The sequence below is a fragment of the Osmerus eperlanus genome, chromosome 24 (assembly GCF_963692335.1).
Source record: "Osmerus eperlanus chromosome 24, fOsmEpe2.1, whole genome shotgun sequence".
In the NCBI taxonomy this organism is placed as follows: domain Eukaryota; kingdom Metazoa; phylum Chordata; class Actinopteri; order Osmeriformes; family Osmeridae; genus Osmerus; species Osmerus eperlanus.
Window position 1 is genome coordinate 7,961,072 of NC_085041.1, and position 24,991 is coordinate 7,986,062.

The following is a 24,991-nucleotide window of genomic DNA, read 5'->3' on the forward strand; positions in this document are numbered from 1 at the left end:
ACATCATAAATCACCGTATCCTCACAGCCAAATTGACGTGCATTACAAGTAGTTAACATATCTTGCCCACACGGTCCTGCTTGTCTTTGCGTCTTTGTGCTGTTCAGAAAGGAGCTGGCCAGTGGGCAGTGTGGAGCTTGTGTTGGTGGGTGCGATGCTGCCCACAGAGAAACCCTTTGTGTGCCAAAACCATAAAGCTGTCACGTTCCGTCAGGCACACTGCCCTCAAGCCCTGGCGAGGAGGGGCAGGAGTGGGCTGTGGTTCCCTCACCAACTCATCCAACAGCTGCACTGCCAGCACACACTATGGGATGAGCTCGCTCCTGGAGAGGGTCAGAAGCGCGCCGTCCATAACTCGATTTGCCCAAGAGTCAAGTTCCAAAGAAACTTTGCAACAACGCAGAATGGTTCAGAATGTATTTCTTATTATCATCTTGGGCTATCACACCAAAATCAATTGGTATCTGATACCGGTACAGTTAACATATTGACTTATAAAAAATGTAAAAAAGCCATTGTATCAGGGTGATCCCCCCCCCTTGCGTCCATTATCATAGATTATCTTTAGACTAATATTACTCCCCTGGCCCGAGATTGATCAAACACACCTGTTAGCCTACACTGTTGCCTGTGCCCTCATGAGAGTAGGTGCAGATGCTGTCGGTGTTACAGTAAATTGTTTGGTAAAGGGGATGACCACCTACTTTAAACACCGACATTTTGTTAATATTTTAACAGTTCATGTAACAATAGTGTTGTGTTAACCCTTGTGTTATCTTCGGGTGATTCTGACCCATCAGTCATTGTGACCCACCGTCGTATTGCGACAACTTTACCGCATACAAAAACAAAGTGAAGCATTTTATTTTAACCGTTGGGCTGTCTCAGACCCCCCACATTGCAAAGGTTAAAAGAAAATTATTTGGTTTTGTATTGGGTAAAATTGAGTAAACACAACGATGGTTCGTTATAAACCTTTGGGTCATGTGACCCGAAAGCAGCACAAGGGTTAATGTGTTAATCACTATCTATTGGCACAACACAAGAAAACGAACAGCATGACTCTAACTCCAAGTGGTTGTATGTGCCAGTAAGATTATGGGGAATGACTCATCGGCTGTTATCCTGACATTAAATAGGGGCAGACGTTCCTTATGAAAACAGTTTGAAGGACTGGTAAGAGGGAGTGAGAATGGTCCAGCACAGCATATCCTGAAGCATATTGTAAAATAAAAAAAGAACCAGGCTAACCATGGCAAGCTTGAATGAATTATTTATCAGGAAATGGCCCTGCAGTTGCCAAGAGACATGAGGTGTTATCAGTAGACAACCATGTGCTGGACCAGACTGATAAAAGTCTATGCCGATCACCAAGGAAGACTAGAGGCACTTTTTTCCCCTCTCTGTATCCTGACCCATGGTAATGTCAACAACCGACAGGACTGGTCAGCCCTTTCTCCAATGGTCACCTTTTGTTTTTCATACATTATGGATTACACGAAATTGAGCTTTGACAAATGGTGTGTGGTCAAATGTATTTTCAATAAGATATATTGCTTCTTTGTGTCTACTTGGACATTTGTAAAACCAGTGTCCTTCGGGGGGTATTTAGTGTAGAGGCCCTTTCCCATATGTCATTATGGTAGCTTATTTTCGCTTACTTTTAGATATGGGAGTCACATGGGGGGGGGGGGGGGGGGGGGGGGTGCTCATGGACTGCCTGTTATCATCCACTGTGTTTTGAACAGCTTGGTTTGTGTTTCTAAAAGTTCAGGACGAAGGTAAAGATTAGTAAGTCTTTGACAAAATGATGTCAGGAAATATATGAACGGTTGCACATAACAATAGCGCACAGAGATCTGACAAGCATGAATCAGTGGAAGTCAACCACAAACAGTAGGCTATGTGTTACACACAGAAATGAATGACAGACAATAATTGAAGTTTGAAGAATAACTTTAATGTCTAATGCTGCGTGTAATTATTACTGAGCCATAGGTACTTGGTTTACGCACCCTGAAGCTAAACCTGTAAATTAGTCATGTGTTTATAATTTTAAAGGAAGTAATCCGCATAATCAAGGAAACCCATGCAACCATTAACCGAAACCAATGGTTTGTTCTTAAAGTAATAAAGCTTTGGAAAATTGTGTGCAATAGATTGCAGTGGGGTTTTTTCCATCTTGAATACACTTCTTTTGCTGTTCTACAGTAACCCCCAAGTAATGTTTAAACTTGGGGGACATCAAACTGGAAGGGGGCAGGTGTTTATCTAAGGTCACAGCTGACAAGGGTTTCACAGGACAGCCTGTACAAGTCTTTTGTCCCAGCTGTCTGTGCACACTGGGATAACCTTGTCACACACGGAGGAGAAAGAGAGAGACAGATATTGAGTAAAAAGAAAAGGTGCCCTTGGGTCACTGTTTCTCAGCAGTGAAGTCTTTCGCAGTCGATATGAGGTGCTGCATTGCTAAGGCCCCTCACTTATCCAGAGGGTGAGACAAAGGTATCCTCTGGGGTTTTTCCACTCGAGCTGAAGTTGAGGATGGAGAGTTGACAGTCAAATGGAAACCAACGCAATTTCCCTCAGTTCCTTAGGTGTGTTAAATTCAACACGGGATTAGCACAGGCCTCCTTGAAGCAGGTTTGTTAGGTCTCCCACTTATTTCTTTTTTTTTTTACAAAACAATGTCCTAAGCCCTCCAGCTCTCCTCTACTTCCTCATTCTTGTAACAGGAGAAGCTAAAGGTGAAACAAGGCTTAGAGAGTTAGTTGGCTATGTCTGAGCAGAGGCTTTAGAGTAAGCATAACAGATATGTGTGACTCATATTTAGGGGAAGGTCCCAACTTCCACGAAAGATTGGAAAATAATATAAAGTAATGAAGTCCCTTTCCTCTATAGTGGAGCCCACACATCATCAAAGGCAAACATCAAAACACTGTTTTTTGATAAGTAGTTCAAAATACCACTATCAAAACCGTATTCACGCCCCACACATCTGCCTCTACTATAAAGCTACCAGAAGCCAACATGTTCTAGAGGATTCTGAATAGAGTAACATTACAAAGTAGAGGGATCCAGGCTTGAGGAACTTCCTGAAAGTAAAGGGTCATGTGCTTGGTAGCGTGAGAGAGAAAGATGCATGTTTGTCATAAACGGATTTGAGGAGACAACCAGTGCATGTGAAATCCAGGACCAGTTTAGCAACCTCACAACAACCCCTGATACACAGAAGGGGGGACAATGGGAAAATTACCCCTCCACACACACACACACAGCAAACGACAGGATGCACATGGCCTCCGAAAGGACGACTGGTTGGATCCAGGAAATGGAGAGAGAAGGAGAGGAAGAGGGGATTTTGAATCGCAGCTGGGTTCAGATTGAAAAATTCCTGTTTTTAAAGCAAAGCTGTTATGTTTTCTTTCTCTCTGGGCGTGCAAGGACGGAAAAGTCCTGCCTCGCTGGGGGTTAAGTGCGGTTGCAGTGTCATCTGTGATTGTGCAGTCAGCATGTTGACTGTCACCACTCCTGGTGGTTTGTAATGTACAATTTCTGAAAGTATCAAAGAATTCCAAAAAGATTGCTCTGTGGTAAAAGCAATTTTCTTTCCAGAGAACCTTTATGCAGATTTTGCAATTTCTCTCAATAGACATTGTCATTTAAGATCAGGACAGGCTTTATCCAGGATTTTGACACCTAAAAGAAGGATGTTTACCATGGCTTTAAAGCCACAATGAAAAACATTGTTCTGACAAACTATAGAAATGTATTTAGTATTCTAAGTTACTTATTGAGAGTATTTCGCAGCACAGCAGCTGGCTGACAGACTCCAATTATGAGCAAATACTAAAGATCTATGATACACAGTGACTGTGTGAGTGGAAAATGAGAAATTGAACTTGACAGCTCATTAGCTACCACGGTGTATGCTGACGGGAGCTAGTTACCCAATACGGGCAGTGAGCCGCACATATCCTGGTTGAACAGGGATTTAAATATTAATACAATTGACGAGGTGTTCTCCGTCAGCAGGGCCTTGTAGTCACCCTTGTCAGTAGAAAATAAAAACTGAGCAAGGAGAATGATACGAATTAGAGAAATAACAAATTATGAAAAGAATGCTTAAAATCCACCAGGGCAAATATACATTTCGTTTACAAACAAGCTGTCTTCAACACAAATTATATATGTTGTTACATGTAGCTATTCTTATGACACAGACCAGTTGCATGAAATATTTCATTTATTTTATTTAATGCTGTCATAAGTATTGATTACCATGAATAAATGAATAAGAGTCAAGAGAGATGTTGCATCACTTGCGAGTAGATGGGCGGAAGAAGGGCAATTTGCATACCTACGTAACATTGCACATACCTTAAAAAGCCCGAGAGGCTCTAGAACCACCACTTGGGTGCATTTCGATCCTAACCTTGTGCATCTCAGCGTCCTCGGAGTCAAAGTAACATTTAGAATTTGAATTACTTGCTTTGTTTCAAGAAGCGGCTGCATTGACCAAGTGGACTCATTTAACAAGCATTTGAGGGGATCACACACCACGTATCGATTTTCAGAGTTGGAACCAACTGAAACTCTGTTCCATCTCATTAACAACCTAAATCGGTATAATCAGTTTATGAAAATGTAAGTCATGTATTTTTTACATTAATTATTTGGGAAATTGGCTATATTTTAGTAAAACAACTTTGATGTATTAAACAATATTATCTGTTCTGTTGAAGATGCGCAATTACGCACGTAAAGGCTATCAGGGAAGGGCTAAGAATCATAGCCTATACGAAACAAATACAACTTTAGTAGGATAAACATTAAACCAATGTGGTCTGCATTGAAATAGGGTCGTCTTTACACTTTATGTATGCTGCAAATCCTATTAGTATAAAGGTTAGTTTATAAAACCCTTTCAAAATCATTCGATGTCAGGTGCCATGTCCGAAGTGTATATTATCTAAAGTAGGGCCAATAACTTGTTAAACGTCATACCTTTGAAGACGAATTAGTAATTAACTAAGTTATTTTTTGTATGGATGCTTCAGTGCTTCAAGTCCTTGGGAGTGTCTCAAGACAGATTAACCCTTGTGTTATCTTCGGGTCATTCTGACCCATCAGTCATTGTGACCCACCGTTGTATTGCGACAACTTTACCGCATACAAAAACAAAGTGAAGCATTTTCTTTTAACCGGTGGGCTGTCTCAGACCCCCCACATTGCGAAGGTTAAAAGAAAATTATTTTTATTTGTTTTTGTATTGGGTAAAATTGGGTAAACACAACAATGGTTCGTTATGAACCTTTGGGTCATGTGACCCGAAGACAGCACGAGGGTTAAATTTATCACTTACCGCGAAATAAAATAAAAAATGCAAATGCCTGGATGGGCTATAGCAGTAGGAAATATCGAGATCATTATCTTATCATCACCAACATGACTGCTCAGATCATAAATGTATAGAGTCTATAGAATCTATAAAGTATGATATTTTTGCTAATGGAATCATCATTGTAGTTATATTCAAAGTAATGTAAAATACTTGGTCATATCTCAACAATCTATGGTTTGAGGCTTTACATAAAAACGAATAATTATCCAATGAGAATAACAAAGCTCAAGTAGGACGCAATATTCTGTAGCAAAAGTAAGACTGCATTTCCAAGCAAGTATTTGTGAAAAACAAACAATTGGTGGAGACCCACCAGTATAACTTGGACAAATGAGTTCATAGACATTTTGGGAAACCACATTGCATTATTACTTAGCCTTAGTTTCACTTTCTAAGTGAGTATCATAATATGCAGTATATCCAAATACGGTGTTCTGTGCTCTGCAAGCTTATGTTTTAACTCCAAGAATGGAGGACTTGGGTGGCAGATCTTTAACCATCTTTCTTTTATATATTTTTAGGATGAACCCCAAAAACAGATGGAGGGTGTACAAGAGGGTATTTGTGATGTTCTTCCTAGCTGGGGTGACGCTCACAGTGGTCCAGAGAGGGAGCGTTGGCTCTGGGGCTCCCTTTCAAATTGAGCGGCAGACTCGCATGGAGGCCTCCAGTGGAGAAGAAGGAGTTCTGCAGCGAAAACAGGGCTTCAACTTCTGGAGGACTAACAAATCTCAGCCTAAGCCTCAAGCCCACACCACCACAAGGGAACCCAACACTATCCAGGACCATAGTACCAGGACCTGGGATGTGTTCAGTGCCAACTGCAGCGCCAACCTCAACTTCTCAAACCAGGAGTGGTTCACGGGCCTCGAAGACAACTTCAAGCAGTTCATGTTATATCGACACTGCCGCTTCTTCCCCATGCTTATCAACCACCCGGAGAAGTGTGCTGGTGGAGAGACCTTCATCCTCATGGTCATTAAGTCAATTGCCACCCAGCATGACCGCCGTGAGGTCATCCGAAAGACGTGGGGCAAGGAGCGAACTGTGGACGGTAAACGTGTGAAGACGCTCTTCCTCCTGGGAACTCCCTCCAACGAGGTGGAGAAGGCAAACCACCAGAAGCTGGTGGAGTATGAGGACTACATCTACGGAGACATCCTCCAGTGGGACTTCATGGACAGCTTTTTCAACCTGACTCTCAAGGAGACCCACTTCCTCAAGTGGTTCAATACCTACTGCCCCGACGTGCGCTACATCTTCAAGGGGGACGACGACGTCTTTGTCAGCGTGGAAAACATTTTGGAGTTCCTGGAGAGCAGCGGCGACGTTAAGAACTTGTTTGTGGGAGACGTTCTCTTCAAAGCCAAGCCCATTCGCAGAAAGGATAACAAGTACTACATCCCGCAGGCGCTGTACAACAAGACCCACTACCCTCCATACGCTGGCGGAGGGGGCTTCCTTATGGACGGCCCACTAGCCAAGAGGCTCTACTGGGCTTCCGATTCACTGGAACTGTACCCCATTGACGACGTGTACCTGGGCATGTGTCTGGAGGTGTTGCAGGTCACCCCTATAAAACACAATGCTTTTAAGACATTCGGCCTGGTGAAGAACAAGAATAGCAAGCTAAACAGGGAGCCCTGCTTCTTCAAGAGCATGATCGTAGTGCACAAACTGCTCCCGCCAGACCTTATGAACATGTGGAAACTGGTAAACAGTGAACTGGTGTGCTCACAGAAAGTGGAGATCTTATAGCTAGGATCGCTAGCTGGAAGAGGAAATAGGAGAACTTGAGCTCTGTGCTCGCGGTTGATGGAGCAGAGTGCACGTGTCAGGGCTGCCGAAGATGTGAACTAAAAAGTTCTCCTTTTTTCGGAGAAGGACATGGACAATATATGTAAATGGTATTTATGGACTGCATCGCTTGCGTGTGATGAAGAAATTACCTGGATTTTTTAGGGTGATGCTTTAGAATGATTTATATTCTTTTGGCATTTTGAAGCACTGTCAGCAGGTAAATTCAGTGACAGCAGCCAAAGGGAATGGGGACTAGCAGTAACGGCTGCACAAAGGACAGCCAATTTCTCCACATTGCCAGAAATCCTTTGACTGCATTATTGCACACTTTGATTTGGACCAAGCCTTACAGTGCCTCTGTAGTTAGTAGTGTAATATGTCTGTTAACGATAGGGTGAAAGAACAATTCCTCTACCTCACCATAGTCCTAAATGGGTAGACATTCTGATGATTTCTTCAACTCTTTTTTTTGATAAAGACATTAGTGTAAGTGTTGTTTAATATTATTGTTATTATTGTTTCAATTTCACATACAACTATACTTTTTAGATAACTCCATTGCCTTGGGGGTCCTGCACTTAATTGAGGCTGTACAGTTTAGAACAAGATTTGATCTGGACTTCTGATATCTCATGTGTGTACTACCAGTGTACTACTGGCAACTAAAAAGATTTCTTAACTCAGTCATATCTGTGTGTCCATAGATTTGAATGTGCTGATATACTTGACATGAAATGGTAGAGGGGTTTACATTGAAACTGTGAAATAAATAAACTACTGCTGGTACTTGTAGAAGATGTGTTGATTTAGAAAAGGGTGTTGGATATTTAAGTAATGTGGATTTATTTGGAATTAATTGCGAATGTGCAACAATTATACTGCTGAATGTTGAGGGGTGTAGAGGGTCATAGATTTTTATTTTGTAGTGTTTTACTATTATTATTAGCATTATTATTATTATGTATAAATGTAAAAATCAAGATGCAAACAGAATCATATTTGTAAATAAATATCTAAAATCCCCTCCAAGCCTTCCATCTTCTTTTAACAGACTTTCCTAGATTTTTTTCTAGAGTTCATTGGCAACTAACGTAAACATCCCCATCAAGTGACCTGACGAAGTTTACTTGACATATTTTTAAGGAATATTAATGTTGATAACCTGTCAGGAGTGACAAACACAGGAGAGTTTTAAGTTACTTAAGCAATGAGAAAGTGGTGATTGAAATAATATCAACCTATTCATATATTGGGATCTTCAAGGCCCAATAGCATGACAAGTATCAAGAGGATTCAATTCTTGGTCTCTCTACAATTCTTTATTTGACGGTTAATATTATGGAACCTTTTGTTAGCTTTGTATAGTCGTCTCCTAAAGTCTTTCAATCACCTGACATATTTGAGATGCTGTATCATAAACATTTCTATCAATAAAAAGTTACTAAAGAAATCCATACAAGTATAGAGGAATAAGAGTTTTCTTTTTCAGCAAGAACAACATTGGCTTTCAAGTCTGACCCTATATGTCCAGTTTTATAGATAGGACTCATTATTATCTGTTAACATAGCTAAACATTACAATCCAGTAGAGCAAACACTTAGCATTGTTGTTCAAACAGAAACATAATGTCAAATAGAACAAATATGTATAAATAAATAAGTAGAAGTTAAAGTACACTTTAAAATGTCCAGTTTCTACATTGATGAACAAGGGCTCCGTTTTCAGATGGCAAGTGTATACAAAAATCATGCATCTTTCAGTCTAGCATAACAGCTGACAGTGATACTGCCAGTCAATGGAGATGTCCTCTCATGCACGTTGGGCCAAAAAGACAACATGGAATCATGAATAAAAAACTATGACATTCTTGTTATTGTCCATAAACTTTTCCACTACAAAGATAAGCTATGGAGAAACCGAATATTGGTTGTATACTGTTTCGGGGAAGCACATATAAAGGTATTTATATGTAGTAAAGGAACCAATATTTCCAAAGGGATGTCTCAAACATGAACCCCTTTCCTACTTACAATGTGTATAAGACAAAGCAGACATGAACAACAGTTGTTTTGTTACAGCATAGTAATACGGTACACGGCACAATTGCTCTAACATAAAGTGCCAGACTCATATTTCCAGTCAAGATAATAAATAATAACAAATGAGACAGCACATTTTCATGCAAAAGTATCGCCCCTTGTGCTTCATTCTCATGTTCAGTCCTTTTCACTCAAAATCAAGTAAGCAGCAAAGTCATCCAATCCAGTCCCCATTGTTGTCCGCCGTCTCCTGAGGTCAAATTAGACACTGTACGGCAAAAAGGGGAATCAGAGACTAGTGTCTTTAGTCCTTAATGCTAACAGAACCTCCCAGTGGACCACAACCTCAATGAAGCATAAGGTACTTGCGACTGGATTCTTTCTCAAGATGCTCAGATGATAATGGGTGAGACACTATACATGTTCCAGAATGGACCAGAGGTACATACAGTATATACATACACCTGAGGAACTTGAGGCCACCAAGTCTTACATAACTTGGTGGGAATCAAATAGAACAGAGCCACAGATCAGAGTATGGGATGTTTGACACTTGCGAAATAAGCGGTTTTCTACTGACTCTTTCTACTGATCCACCGGAAAGACAAGGGTACATACTTACTTCCTGAAAGCATGGCGTATGATGCACAGCAATACAAACACAAACACATTCACAAAGATAGACCGAGGAAAGGGGAATCTGAGGATGGTGTGTTTGTTGGGTTGGCTCTGAATGGCTTCACCCTCTGTGTACATAGCCCGTCAATAACAGCTAGTTGGGTGTTTGCAGTCACTAATTGGAAAGCGTTTGATCTCTGCTTGGTGCAAAGGGTAGAGGTCGACACCCACTCCTTCACACCAGCCCTCTAGCTAGACACAAGTGTCGTATTTGACTCGGCTTGGAGGGGGAAGGTTGCCATCTTGAGACTCCCCCGTCACACCATTCTATATATACACATAACTGGACAAACAATGGCGAATACTGAAGGAAAAACATGCATGCATGCATAAACTCGCTATTTACATAAAAAGCCAGCCAGCAAAATATTTTGGAAGTTATTCAAATGGTTGTTTAACCATTTGCTATGGTTTGCTGGTGGTGTAGTTCTGGATATGTTTTGCTTATTGATAGAGGAAGACAAGGGAGATGTAAGCAGAGACCACTGGCAACAGGAACTGACATCGCTTCCATGTTTCAGCCTACCAAGATTGCATGCCTCAGTGAAAGATTATGTTTCCGTAAAACAAATGATCAAAATCTGCTGTGGGGTGCATGTGCACGTCAGGGCTAATAAACGCTTAATCATCACTGGGACCTTTATTCACCTGTAGACTAAAACATTAACATTAGCTATGGTTGAACGAAAGCCAATGTGTAAAGAAAAACCCCTTCTTCGTGTTGTATAATATGAGTGTTTCATGAGTTACTGAAAACAAACAGCATGCCGATCAAATAAATGATTGGGAAATTGCCTTTTGCAAAGTCAGCACAGAGCTCCAATAGTGTCAGTTACACCATGCTAGGAATGATGTAGGAATGTCATGGCCTTACTGTCTTCATGACACTCGGCTCTGGAGCGCCATGTCCCCAGACAAAGACTCATTGTACTGCAGCCTCGGCACAGTATACTTCCATTTAGAAGAATCCATTTAGACCAGTCTCAGAACAAATGACTCAAAGTGAGTGTCACTCTCTCCTCTATATACAATGCTTCTTTATCTTCTGTTTCCAAGTGGTTCTGTGGTCCAGGTGGTTAAAATAAATCTCCACTGGAAGGGAAATGGCCTAGTTCTACAGTTCGAAATACATTTTATAATTTTAGACATGACAATGGCACGAGAGGCCAGTAAAACCCCTGTCACAACCTGACAAGCTAGGGGCCCAAAGATACCTAAATGGGGGGCATTCAGACGGCTGTCTGCAGCCTGTCAATGGTGCCTCCTGCCCGGACACCCAGAAGAACAGAGCCCTTTGTTCAGGTGCAGGGTCATGCGACTGTCTGCTTGTCCCTTCAATGTCATCAACCAATCACATCTCTAACCTTGAAGGAAAAGCAATATATACAAATTGTCTCTCAATATACTGGAGAACAGAAAGCATATTACTTCTCTTGCTTTTGCAAATTCAAATGATGTGTTTGGTGGCTAAACACTAGCACACCGGTCCTTAAAGTTGGTGCAGGCAAGCTTTGTGAAACTAGCTATTTTATCTTAAAACGATTCAAACCATTATATTCCACCCCTCCCTTCAAAGCCACTCCCACAAAACACATGAACGCACTGCCTGACTTACAGAACTTCCGGGAGACTAGTCTAGTTAGTTTACGAAAGAGCGCTTTTGATAAGCATCGTTTTTTTCACGAATTAAGTCTGCTTAGCCAGGTTGAAAACTAGTTACGCACATTGAGTGCAGGGGCAGATTTCGCGCAGGTGGGTAGACAGGTAGCCCGTCCAATCAGTCTCGGAACGGGCTTAATTTGTCGCGTTTATTAGTCCTGTGACGCCCGCATATGTTGGATTGATTTCATATTCCCGCCAAACCTTTAGATGTATTAGTTGCTATTGAGATGTGATTTACACTAGCACCACCTAGTGGAAATGTGTAACTAATCATCCAACAGATAGTGAGGGCAGTGTCTGATAAACACGGTGCCTCTCCCGTCATTTCTAACGCGGGTACACATGACAGGATTTTTTTTTTTTTTACGAAAAACGTCCCGATACTTCCACCTTGTGGCAGGCATCAGTAAACTGATGTAATTATTCTGCCTTTCTCCACTAAACTGACCATTAATTAGGTCACTCCATTTTATATGTATGGAAAGGCAACACATTAAAAATCACAATAGTTTATTCAATCAGCACATTCAAGAAAACCTTAGATTCTTAGATGGGAAAATTAGTCAATGCACTACAAATATTATTTAGTTACATTTTGCACGTTTAAGAGTTATACAGGCCTTAAGCTCTTATGTGGCTTCTAACATCGACTTTGCCCCACCCAAAAACATGACAGTACACAAATGTTACCAGATTCTACACGCCCAACAGCTCAGGGCCCAGATTTAATATCTCCATCCATTCACAATTTCATTAAACTGTAAAACATTTATACCCAAGCCAAACTAAACAAACAAAACTCATATGGATATTAAGGATACAGCACTTTTTACAAAAGGTAAAATGAAATAATACAAATTGTTCAATGTACAATGTGTATCTGAACCAACAGGGACATTTCTTCTATTCACAGCAAACAGGCAGGGTTGCTAGACATTGTTTTACGCCTCTGGAAAAAAGAACCGACAAATTGACTCAATATGGATATGTGTGGGCGGCTAGGACATCTTGTAGGCAGCCCACAAGATGAGCGGGGTGAAGATGAGGGAATATGATGAAAGGGATAGGTTTAAGAGGGTGACGGGACTAAAATGCCCATTATTTATCAATGATGCTTTCTGGAATGTCCAAAAAGGCTCTGAAAAGCGATGAAACCAGAGTCCGTTCAAAAAATAAAAATGAACAAAAATAACGTAGACTTGAGGTTTTAGTCATCAAACTTGATTTTCTTGCCCTGGGGCTTTCCTCCGAAACCACCACCACCTCGGCCACCTAGAATTAGAGGAGCAGAATGAGTTGTGAGGATCAAATTAGAAGTTTGGTTAAAAACCCCACAGGCAGGCAGGCTACTGTACTGCCAAGTAATCCGTTTTTGACCTCAGGACTTGACTATCTTTGATCATCATAGAGTATAAGAACATTATCGTTTGCATCATATGGTTGCTGATCACCGTTTATGGAGTCAGGGTTTTAGTTCAGATTTCATTCTTACCGCCGAAGCCGCGTCCACCTCCTCTGTTGCCGCCTCTTCCTCCCCTGAATCCTCCACCGCCGCCGCCGCCTCGGCCAAACCCGCCACGGCCGCCTCTTCCACCTCCCCCACGGCCGCCGAATCCGCCGCCGCCGAAACCGCCGCCTCCGCGGCCTCCTCGGAAGCCACCCTCGCCCTTGGGCTTGGCGTAGTCCAGGGTCACCTTGCTGCCATCGATCTCGCCGTCCTCCATGGCTTCTTTGGCGGTCTTGCAGTCCTGCTCGTTGTCGAAGTCCACAAAGCCAAAGCTGGAGGGGGGGGGGAGAGAGAGGGCACACAGTGAGGGAGAGGTCCCTCAGCAGGGACACCGAACCTGAGATCCGTGATGAAATTAACGTGAAGGCTACTGGGAAAACTCCTAAGACGATTGGCAAAGCATTTATGTATCACAGCAGACATAGGCAACTCCCACAGATGCAGGTGCCGGTTTGACTGTGAACGTGACTCTGCTTCTCGTGCGAATCCATACACCGTCACTGTCTGGACAGAGAGGAGCTCATGAGAAGCTGGGGGACCCGCGCACACCAGGAGGGGAAAACACCCGAGGCCTACCCTTTAGACGAGCCCGTGTCGCGGTCTGTGACTATCCTGGCGGCGACGGCGCCCTCGAACGAGTCCCTGAGCGTGCCGTCTGTGGTATCCTCGGACAGGCCTCGGACAAACAGTGTTTTTGTGGGGCCTGACGAGGGAAGAGGTCAGTGTGTCAGTAACATGGCGGAAAAACGCAACAGCAGAGGAAGAAATCCACTGTACTGTACGAGCAAAAACAAAGACAAACTGCCTGTACCTGAGCTCCCCCTGCCCCCGTCCTGCTTGCCTCCGCTGTTCTGGCTGTACTCCAGCCGGATTGCCCTGCCTTCGATCTCAGAGCCGTTCAGACTGTCCATGGCCTCCTTGGCTTCCTCTGCGCTTTCAAACTCCACAAAGGCAAACCTGCACAGAGGAACGAAGACCGGGAATTTAGAACAAAGCCGTTAGAAAGGGATGTCCCAAGGGCCATGGAAGGACTTGTTCCACAGCAGACATGGGCATCGTCCAAATGAGTGGGCGTGCCTGTTCTACTATGATTATGGCTCTGCTTCTCGTGCGAATCCATACAACGCCACTGAGAGGGACAGAGAGGAGCTCATGAGAAGGCCTTCGGGGGGAGGCATGTTGATAGTCAACCAACAACAAAAACTTGAAACAACCAATCCAAATGATCGGGAACCAAGACTGGCAGCGAGGCAAGCCACTGGACCGCTCACCCTTTGGGCCTGCCGTTGTTCTGTGGTACTCTGACAGCAACTGCCTTCTCAAACAAACTTTGGAGGGAGTCTTCTGTTGCGTTGTAGGACAGGTTGTTCACCACCAGGGTCTTGCTGGCAGCTCCTGGAGCAGCTGAAAATGGGAGAAAAGAGGAGTTAAGCGTTTCTGAGTTACACCCACAACTTGGTTATTGAGGGTAAGGGCCAGTTCAGTACTTGACTATCTTTGAGATTCCTCACAGAGGTTCAGGGAGTAACATGTTTGCATCATTTCTGGTCCTGCCAAGCGGGCCAGACTATTTCGGTTCCAAGACCCTTTGACGCTTCCACAACTCTTACTTGGGTAACAAGGATACACCTCACTGGGTTAAGAACACACCCTTTCCTGGAAAATCGGCCAGCGTCAAAAGGTGTTGGAAACCGAATGAAACTGGGAATTTGAAGGTTGATGAAGGGGGGGCTTACCTGCAGGTCTGCCTCCCTTCTGGCTCTTGTCTCCTGTGTAGTCCACGATGATGGAGCGCCCCTGCACTTCCGCTCCCTGGGCCTCCTCCAGCATCTTGTCTGCGATGGCTTCCGTCTTGAACTCCACGTAGGCAATGCTGTCCAAACAAACCCACGCGGAGCCCACTCAATATACAGCACAGAGGAACTTGACGTGGAATTTAAATAAATATACATGTACACACACGTAAGCGGTGCACCGTTTACGACGACTACGAAAAAGGAAAGAAATGCACACCCTCTGTTGGAGCCATTCTGTCCGGGAGGTAATCTGATATCCACTGCGTTCTCAAACACTTCTTTGAGGTCGTCGGCCGTAGCTGAAAACGGGAGGTTTTTGACAAACAGCGTCCGTGCATCCCTCTCTGTCGGGAGAGAAAGGCGTGTGAGCGCGGACAGTCACTGCTGTTCAAGGCACGTTAGGGGGGCAAAGGGACTGGTCTCTGTGCCTTTAGTCCGGACAACTCACCTTTTTTCCCCTCCTGAGAGCTCTCTTTGCTGCGGGCCCTGTCCAGTTTCAGCTCCTGCCCCATGAATTTCTTGCCGCTCAACTCGATGGCTTTCTGCAGGTCCTCTTCAGTGGCAAAGTCGACATAGCCAAATTTCCTATTGGAGCGAGCAGAGTCAGGAATGGAGGAGTGCCGTTTTTACATTTTTGAAGAAACGACAATGGGCTTGATTGAGTTGTGCCAGCGATTGAGGATAGAACCAGCAGACGATAACACACACTGGTACCGAAGACATAGCATTGGCTTTGTTCTACCTCCGTACATTCCACACATGAGTACTGAGCAACTGCACGTATGCCAAGAAATGGAGGGGGGGGGGGGGGCCTCAGGTGTGTCGAATTACCAGAGCAGGGGTTTGACACCACACCTATCCTGGTGTTGCACATGTGGCTGACTAACCTTGATGCTCCCAGACGGACCTCCTGAACATCCAGGTTCTTCTTGGAGAAGAAGGCACCAAGGGCCTCTTTGATCTCGTCGAAATCTTTGCTTTCGCCATTCAAGTTTCCGACGAACAGACAGAAGCCACCTGTGAAGATTTGTTTGCGGGTTTAGTTTCATGGGATGTACATTACCGGCGAGCGCTGATGAAAACTTGACAGTGTCAGATTGTATTCAAAGGTGACATCACATGAAATCAGTATTAAGTCCCTTTGTGTTCATCATAAATACTGCAGTGCTAGCTACGGTCTTTGAAAACATCATAAATTCCAGGCTTACCTTCGCCATCAGATTTGGCCTTCTTTGCGGGTGGGGTCTCCTTGTTCTCTGCCTTCCTCTTTGCAGGGGTGACCGGGGCATCTGATGAGACAAATACTAATGTTTCGGAACAGCACTTAACTGTACATTGCTGGTCATGGTCTCAAATAGGTTTAGGTACATTTTAAATTGAGATACTGATGTTCCACAGTCTAGCAACAGATGGTTCCTTGGCATTAACCACTTGTCTACTGAGAAGGACACTAATCCGTGATTATCCAAAATACACTATATGCACATAACATTTTAAATGGTGGCTGAGGGTGTAACCTACAGCCTAGGCAGAAACATTTGAGTGTAGACAAATTGTAAGTGTGCCAGCGATTGAGGATAGAACCAGCAGACGATAACACACACTGGTACCGAAGACATAGCATTGGCTTTGTTCTACCTCCGTACATTCCACACATGAGTACTGAGCAACTGCATGTATGGCAAGAAATGGAGGGTTTGGCAGCATACTGTATACATTTCTCATTCGCAGACAACCTGACACAGAGCAGGTCGAGTCCCGATGATGAAACTCACCCTCCTCATCATCCTCCTCCTCCTCATCGTCATCCTCGTCGTCGTCCTCCTCCTCCGACTCCTCCTTAGCCTTCACCATCCCAGCCTTCTTAGCCTTCGCAGCCGGCGGAGCAGGGGCAGTGTCCATCTCTTCTTCGGAATCTAGAAGGGAACACCGGAAAGGTCAAACTCCACAAACCGTATCGCCGCATCGTTCCGTTTACTGGGCCGAGGGTCCAGGCGTCAGACCAATACGGTGACAGCAAATAAATTCAGTATTAAGTCCCTTTTTGGTCATCACACACACAAAAAAAAAAAAAGACCACTGACAGTTTCAATGAAAAGCGATGCTTACCCTCATCGTCATCCTCTTCGTCGTCGGACTCCTCCTTGGCGGGAGTTACCTTCACGGCAGGTTTAGCAGGAGTGGCTTTTTTAGGAGCCGGGGCCTTCTCCTCCTCTTCGGATTCGTCTGCATGTGAACAAAGGTGAACGGTCAAATCGGGCTCGGTTTGGCCACTGAAGTGCGTGTAAGGGGGGGGGGGTTACAATAAAACACAGGATCCGATTTACAACGCCAAACGTTTAGTTGTGCCAGCGATTGAGGATAGAACCAGCAGACGATAACACACACTGGTACCGAAGACATAGCATTGGCTTTGTTCTACCTCCGTACATACCACACGTGAGTACCAAGCAACTGCACGTATGCCAAGAAATGGAGGCGCCCCTGTTGGGAATATAGGGGACTCGATACGGGCAACGGATTTTACTATGGCTGCGTTTATCATTTACCATCTTCATCGTCGTCATCCTCTTCATCAGACTCTTCGGCGGCTTTGGCCGGTGCTGCCTTAGCAGGGGTTGGCTTGGCGGGGGTCTTTTTGGCAGGGGGAGCTTCCTCTTCGGATTCTTCCTCTAAAAAGGTTGTGTGTGGGATGAATAAACTCCATTGAATACACAGTGGGGAAATGACAAAAAAAAGCGGCTGAATCGCCATCGCACGTTTTGTCCGTCTTACCTGAATCGCCATCGCTTTCTTCATCATCTTCGCTCTCCGCCTTCTTGGCTGCTTTTCCATTTTTGGCAGCTTTGACAGGGGTGGGCTTTGCTTTGGCTGCCGCCTTCTTGACTGCCTTTGGAGGAGGGGCCTATACAATGACAAGTGCAAAGACACCATTTAGTCATACAATAAGTCTATGCTCAAGTCAACACCATTTAAATAATGTGATACGCATGTTGATGCTTTAAGAGCCTGGCTTCATTCTGTTGATGTCTGTTATCATGTTGCGTCTTACCACTTCCTCCTCTTCGCTCTCCTCTTCGCTTGACTCCTCTTCAACTTCCTTCGGTGGCGGTGGGGCCTTCTTTTTGGGATTTGCCTGTTTCTTCGCTGCCTGTGAGGTGCAGAAAATTAGACATGTGAAATTATCCATGTGAATTCAAAAGGCTACAGTGCTAAAAACCCAAGGCCTTGTATGGATGAGTTCATAATAACTGAAATAAAGTTATTCTTAAGTTAAATTCATTTATCGTGTGTAATTCATTTAGCAGTAGTTTTCTTACACGTTTCCCTGTAATCAGATACAGTATGAATAATTACGAATCAAAGACTCATCGCTGCACCTCGTGTGGGGCACGGAGCAGGCGCACAACCCACGTGGGGACCATATTGGGCCTTGTTTGCTAGCTAGCTTTCTGTCCGAATAACGACGTTAGCCAACATACTGTTACAGTTAGCATTAACATCCATAGGACAAACTAATTAAAAGGACAAACTAATCAAAGGCCAATATAGACTAGACAACAACCTCATTGCTAACATGCTAACCGGATTAAGCTTGCATTGAAGCTGGTTAGCTTGCTAGGGAAGCAAATCCTTCACTAGCATCATTACGCAATTTAGGTTCAAAATTAAATTAACATACGAAACTACATATATATAAGACAGTTAAGAGGGTAACCAAAACACCTAGTTAAAATTGTGCATAAATACAGTACATCGGAACTACGTAACCCTAACAGGATTAGGTAGCTGGCTAGCCAACCAAGAACATGCTTGATTTGCGAACGCGCAGCATGGCCATTTTGGTCCGAACAAGATTGCAAAGGGAGGAAACATGGCTGATCAAATCTGGGTCGAGAAGAAACGATTGCGTGCATTTTCTACAGAAAATTCTAACCCTTTCACCTCAAAATGGACACAATAACGTGGGAAACTAATCCGTACAGTCTTAAGTCGTAATTAGAAATGATTTTACCAGGCACAAATGCATTTTTCAGCGCTTTGATCCGTATTTTGTTCCTAGCATGCGCAATGGACGAACTTAACGTGAACTTCAGATGAAAAAGACAGCATTGTAAAAACAACAGAACAAAGACAACGCAATCAAATACAATTCTTACCTTCGCTAATTTAACCATGATTTTTCTGTGTGGCGTTGGACGAGTAGAATAGGGTAAAAAAAATTATACTACGGGGATCTGCACGTGGCCCAGTCTACTCCGTGGGACACTGAGAAAGAAAGACAGATACGTAGGAGACGCGCGGGTTACTTTGCTGCCCTGCGCGTTCACGGTTCCCCGCCCACAATCATGCTCCTCCATTCACAGCACTTGTATTATCACATCGTACCCGCGCATTGGCTTCCGGCGGGTGCACGAGTAGAATATGGATTGACTTGATGTATTTGTGTACTGTGTACATAAATTAGTAGTAGTTAGCTTGGTAACTACATTAGTGTTATATATTTTGTGTTTTACCGTTGTATTCCGAGGGATGTTTACTGCACTGACTAAATCATTGATGTGAGGGTGATATGACAATGGGGATGTGTATAAACACTGAAAGTAGCTAATAATAGCCATAGCTTACACTTGGAATATCTAACTGTTTTAAGTGTTGAACTGTTCTAATATTAAAGTAATTCAATTTTATTCAACCGTATTCTCGCATGATCCAGCTTCTTGATCACACATTTGAAACTTTGTCATTTCCATGATGCGCTGTGCGCAGCTGTTATTTTATCCACGTGGTACAGTTAAACTGCGTGTGTTTACCACCACGTGTTAAATTGACGGAGGTGCTTCAATTTGGGTCTAAAGTTTCTGATTGTCTTATCTATCGATATTGTGGTAGAATGTCATAGATGAACTACGATTGCAAGAAATTATTGAGGGGGGGGGGGGGGTTGTAGTATGTTACAATTTAAACAGTGCTGGTAATAATTATAAGACTGTTGACGAATTAGGTAAGTGCAATGCCCGTGGTGTTCGGACTGACTGGTTGCTAGTTCTTCGAGTTCAACAGACAAAATTAGATTTATCTTGTACATTTCTCCAGTCATAAGAAAATAAAAATTAGCTGAAGTGTAATTCCTGGAATTATACCTAGATTAGTTGTCTGATTACTTTTCAATGCACAGCTGCTGTTATCACATACTGTTACAAAACAGCATGTTGTAGTTGAGAATACTTAACCTTAGCATCTTGTACTACAAAACAACGTCATAACTAAAAGGCAACTCGTGGCCCCATGAGGGCAGCATTCACTCACGGATAATATGGAGCCAACAATGCTCTCAGATTACCCAGAGCCATTGAGATGCCCAAGGGCCAACATAGATATAAATGTAACTTTTCCTTTGTCTGTGTTCCACCTTATACAAGCCTATTAGAATACAAATACCATAGTTAGAGGAAATGTAATCGACCTCTTACATTACAGGGCTTAATTTTGTACATTGTTTAAAGGGGTCATTGATAGCAGAACCGAATTTACCTTGTCACAGTTGAATAACGACAGTTCAGTGGGTAAAATGTACATACAGTGAACCTCAAAGTCCATTGACACCTCTTTCCTATGCAAATCTCACAATAAAAAATGTAGCTGTAAAACGGTAGTTTTTTGGGGGGGCTCTGGTCTTTTTTCGTTTTGTTCTGTACCTTTGTCACGCCCCATAATTTGCTGCGCGCTGCTCTGTGTACTTCCACGGAATTACAAAGATGAACGTTTTTCAAGGATATTGATAATGGACTACGGTCGTAAATGCAGTGTTCCAGCCTGTACAGTGAATGCTGACACTTTTCAGAGTCTTCCCAAGGAACCAAACACTCGACGGGCTGTGATGTTTGTCTATGAGAAGATCCCTGTGCAGTTCGACCCTCAATTACACATTTGCTCGAACCATTTCACCTAGGACAGTTTTGAAAACATGTGACTGAAAATATGTGCTGTTCTGACCTTATGTTCATCACAACCGTAAGCTGTAGTATGATGTTGTCGCTAACAATTATTAGCAATTCTAACGTATCCTGCCTGTATCTAGCATCGGTAGAATGTGTGATGATTTAGTTTATTGGCAATGGGGCTAACGTTATTTCATGTTCCTGACTTTGTTTCATTCAAATTAATAACCTGTGTTGTCATGTAAATCTACAATTCAAGATGCATGTTTGTCCAGATCTATTTTTCAGCAAGATAGCTAGAGCTAACTGAAGCTGAGTTGAATCACGATAGTTTGTTTGCTAAGCTGTAGTGCTAACGAACGTTACCCACCCAAGTCGATCCTGTTTGCTTCGACAACAGAAGTGGAAACGACTACCGTTATCATTTCAAATGATATCTAGTCAATCTGTTGAAAACAGTGTTGTGTAGACACAATAGATTTATTTGTAGGTTTTTATTTTAAGTAGGGATGGGACGTATGACACTGACGCATCGATGCTTGTGTCGCAAAACCAATACGCACAGTTTCGAAAAAGTGTTTTGGAGATTGTATCAAATTACGAAACCACGTGATAGATGACGTTCAATGCTTCAAACGTCACAAACTGGTTCGAAGTTTTGCCGCTCTTCTGAACCAGAGCCATAGAAGGAACGAAGCCACCGCTTCTTGTTAAAGACAAATCTCACATTGCCAGAGAAGCAGCACCAGGCATCGCTCGAGTTTCTTCCATCAGTCATTATTATTTAGCCAAATCCGTATTGTAATAATTATAAATCCGTGCACTTGAGTGTTGTGTTATTTTATTGAAATGAAACGTAACATGATAGGACTAGGTAGGTCTATACAGTGCCCAGAAAACAAATGTTGATGATTCGTCAACATTATCAACAGTAATAATAATTAGTAAAAAATAAAGTCCCTCCAGTTCACAATAGGCCTACATATCACAAATGTTAAGAATAAGAAAAAATCTGTGTAATGTAGTTTAATTGATATAAAAACCGTATCGTATAAAGTCCGTCCACCCGCATCAACAGGTAACGGCTTTTTCGGTGGTGTAGCTGGTTAAAGCGGTGTACGACAACGTATTGATAATGCGAGGCTGGTTACCCGAGTTCGCGCCCCAGTGCAGGGATCCTCGGAAGATATTCATTAACTTTTACTGTGAGAAAATGATATAATTCTAACGGCCTTCAGATGTATCACAACATTTTAATGTGTGAGCACTAATATCAGATAAAAATGAACACATGTAGCCTTAATTAAAATATTAAATAACGTAGGGTAGTCTACCGTCGGAGACAACCACTACGCCTCATTCAGCCAGTTTAAACGGCTGCTATATGACGCTGTTCATTTTCAATACGCCGATAGTTCGGCTCTTTGGGCCGGCACAATCCGGAAGAAACCACCAAAGCTTCACAAGGCATCGTTCGCCCATCCATAATTTTAAGTCTCCACCTTCGATGTTTCAGTGAGTGCTGTTGGCCGTGTTGCGTCTTTGTTCCGCAGCTTCACTTGTTGTAAACCAACCAATCAGCGCGCAGCTCATCTATATATTCATGAGCATACCATAAAAGGGAAAAAACCTCTCGCTTCATTCTGGGGCTATTTCACAGGATGCATCATGGCTCATAGAATAGCACCCGGGCCATTTTCAGCCCAACCAATGTTACATACCCTATTTGGAGACCTTAAGGAACAGTGTGAAATTCCCCCCAAAAAACAGTCAATATGTTAATTAAGTCAATTAATATGTTAGGATGTTATATATGAGAGTCAGGTGGCTGAGCGGTTAGGGAATCGGGCTAGTAATCTGAATGTTGCCAGTTTGATTCCCGGCCGTGCCAAATGACGTTGACCTTGGGCAAGGCACTTCGGGGGAATGTCCCTGTACTTACTGTAAGTTGCTCTGGATAAGAGTGTCTGCTAAATGACTAAATGTAAATGATAAGAATGACAGGCTTGTATCTTGATGGTTACAGTAGGCCTTTCTCTCCTCTTCCAAGCAGACACTTGTGAACTCCCTGAAAGTTCAGAATGTTGTTTTTTGTTGTTGTGGAAAATGAAGATGTCCTTTAAAACTTAGGCTTTTGACACAACAGGCATACACAACAGTTTTTATTGTAATTATTCCAGATTAATCTGGGGCTCACAGGTCAAGCGTGTTCCCTTTCTCTTTCCCTTACATTTCCTATATCTGTCCCGGAAATATCCCTCAAATTATCTTTAAGAGAGACGCATGCTGTCTGGTTGCCTCTCTGGTTGATTCTAGTCTAGGACAGCAGGCCATGGTATTCAGATATGCAGACAATATCTGTATAAAAGGCACCTGTCATGGCTAGATGTTAGGACAAGCATCAGGCAGTAGTGACAGGATTGCATTCTTCACTCTGCTTGACCCTTTATGAAAACAGAAGTGGGTTAACAGGACCATGTGGCAAGCCACAAGGAGACAACAAAAATCAGGATTTTAGACCAGAGTTTGTATGTTTGCATTCTTGCTTTGCGCTTGACATGTGTACCCTTTCAAATGTAGCCTACCAATCTCTTGCATGAGATCATAAACCTTCAACAATTGTATTTTCTATTCAGGTGAATTTTGAGAAAGGGCTTGTCACATCAAGCACCCTTCAGCACAATTACAGCACATTATTGACTGAGTTGGGTCTTACTAGTAATCTCAACCTCCATTACCCCATTAGACCAGGGCAGTGACATTTCTGCAGATAAGACATAGCCTACACTGTACATCCCTCCCTACATACAGTATGTAAGAGATATGAGATGATGACCATAATCAGTTTTTTCTGAACAGCCAAGAATCAGAGTTCTTGGCTGTTCAGAGTTCAATATAATCGAATGCTTTTTGTAAGGGTACATCTATTGTCAAAATAAAGTTACAAAGTTAGGGTATATTTTTGTAAACCTACCCTCAAAGGTGCAATGATGTGGGCTACATATTAGACCAATGACACATTTTGCAATGGAAAAGGTGAATTATATATTGCTGAAATGTAAATATCTCTCCAAATTCTCAACATGTCTAATTGTTTCGGGAAACGTTTGTACATACACTTGTCGTTTGATATTTTGCATTGCAATGTGTTTATTGTATTATTGTTTCTTAGTCCCATGTCTTACACTGACTATTCACTTATGTTTTGTGATGTGACCTCTAAGAATGGTGTTCTTCAAAAAGTAGGCTACTGCAACCTGGTGTAGGCTATCACTATATGACAAAGGCTTATATAACCAATTGCAGGGGGCACATGTTTTAAAAACGGTTAATTAATCCATAATAAAATATGTCTGGAGAACATTCTTTTATATTTTCTTAAAATATATAAAGAAGGCCGCGAATGGTGTAGATATAGACCTATGTCCAATGAATCATTATCTTGTTATGTGTGCATACGTGAACAATCTCCCATAATTTACCACATGGTCCATTAATCTGTTTTTCAAAGACCTGTCAAAAATAACTCTAAACTGCTCTAATGGAATTCATAAATGCTATGGCTGCAGTAAATGCTGTAATAGCAGAGGTGCGCACCTTTGACGATAAAAACATTTGGCACAGCTTCAAAAGTGAGGCAAAGAAGAGTATCGTCGAATATTGGGCCACTAGGGGGCATTGTCCTGCCTACTCTCTTCCCTACCGATGACTGATACTGTCTTCCATTCTCGGCAACATCGAGATCAATATAATACAGTCAGTGAAGTGAACAGTATAGAGCACCGTTTTAGAATGAGCGCAATTTCAATGAATTATTTAGGCATCATCCAGAGTGTCTGACACTTACACAATTTCCAACTCCAAAAATACATAGGGTTGGGCCATTCATACTTTATCATCATTGGCCTTTAATCTATACATTAACAAAAAATATTGAATCACGCAGTCAATATTAACTTTTTCAATTCGCCTGTCTATGGAGGACCTAACCTGCCATTGTCACAAAGGTCATTTTCTACATACGGGCTGTTAAACATTTGACTTCAAGTAATTGTATTTGCTGTAATTTTTGGGCTGACTGTGGTGATGAACTTAAGAGCTCAGTATATTGACAGGCTTATAAAGAGCTGACATGCCACTTGGAATAGACTACCCTCCTTGA

At 42.7% G+C, this 24,991-nt stretch overlaps 2 protein-coding genes and 5 non-coding genes across 8 annotated transcripts; 1 reads left to right on the top strand and 6 right to left on the bottom strand.

Annotated features, from left to right (window-relative positions):
- Positions 1-4,422: 4,422 nt before the first annotated feature.
- b3gnt7 (UDP-GlcNAc:betaGal beta-1,3-N-acetylglucosaminyltransferase 7) lies at positions 4,423-8,409 on the top strand. Its single transcript, XM_062450931.1, has 2 exons — positions 4,423-4,647; positions 5,926-8,409. Exons 1-2 carry the CDS (start codon positions 4,640-4,642, stop codon positions 7,160-7,162), a joined length of 1,245 nt encoding a protein of 414 aa, XP_062306915.1. The 5' UTR covers positions 4,423-4,639; the 3' UTR covers positions 7,163-8,409.
- A 3,861-nt stretch (positions 8,410-12,270) lies between these two features.
- On the bottom strand, positions 12,271-19,206 carry ncl (nucleolin). Of its 2 annotated transcripts, XM_062450078.1 has the most exons (16): positions 19,048-19,206; positions 17,940-18,038; positions 17,663-17,792; positions 17,437-17,559; positions 16,997-17,113; positions 16,663-16,803; positions 16,096-16,176; positions 15,775-15,904; positions 15,336-15,472; positions 15,105-15,231; positions 14,828-14,964; positions 14,363-14,495; positions 13,903-14,048; positions 13,668-13,794; positions 13,077-13,363; positions 12,271-12,856 (listed from the first exon to the last, which is right to left on the bottom strand). In XM_062450078.1, the coding sequence occupies exons 1-16, from the start codon at positions 19,063-19,065 to the stop codon at positions 12,792-12,794; spliced, it is 1,998 nt and encodes a 665-aa protein (XP_062306062.1). In that variant the 5' UTR covers positions 19,066-19,206; the 3' UTR covers positions 12,271-12,791. The 2 variants fall into 2 exon arrangements, with proteins under 2 accessions (XP_062306062.1, XP_062306063.1); XM_062450079.1 differs by lacking the exon at positions 16,663-16,803 and having other exon boundaries at positions 16,096-16,191.
- On the bottom strand, positions 13,495-13,623 carry LOC134011426 (small nucleolar RNA SNORA75). Its single transcript, XR_009928434.1, has one exon. It is a non-coding gene; the product is annotated as a small nucleolar RNA SNORA75 (small nucleolar RNA).
- Positions 14,122-14,253, bottom strand: LOC134011427 (small nucleolar RNA SNORA75). The gene has a single exon (XR_009928435.1). It is a non-coding gene; the product is annotated as a small nucleolar RNA SNORA75 (small nucleolar RNA).
- LOC134011430 (small nucleolar RNA SNORA57) lies at positions 15,549-15,686 on the bottom strand. Its single transcript, XR_009928438.1, has one exon. It is a non-coding gene; the product is annotated as a small nucleolar RNA SNORA57 (small nucleolar RNA).
- LOC134011431 (small nucleolar RNA SNORA57) lies at positions 16,445-16,582 on the bottom strand. Its single transcript, XR_009928439.1, has one exon. It is a non-coding gene; the product is annotated as a small nucleolar RNA SNORA57 (small nucleolar RNA).
- On the bottom strand, positions 17,229-17,366 carry LOC134011429 (small nucleolar RNA SNORA57). The gene has a single exon (XR_009928437.1). It is a non-coding gene; the product is annotated as a small nucleolar RNA SNORA57 (small nucleolar RNA).
- Positions 19,207-24,991: the final 5,785 nt, after the last annotated feature.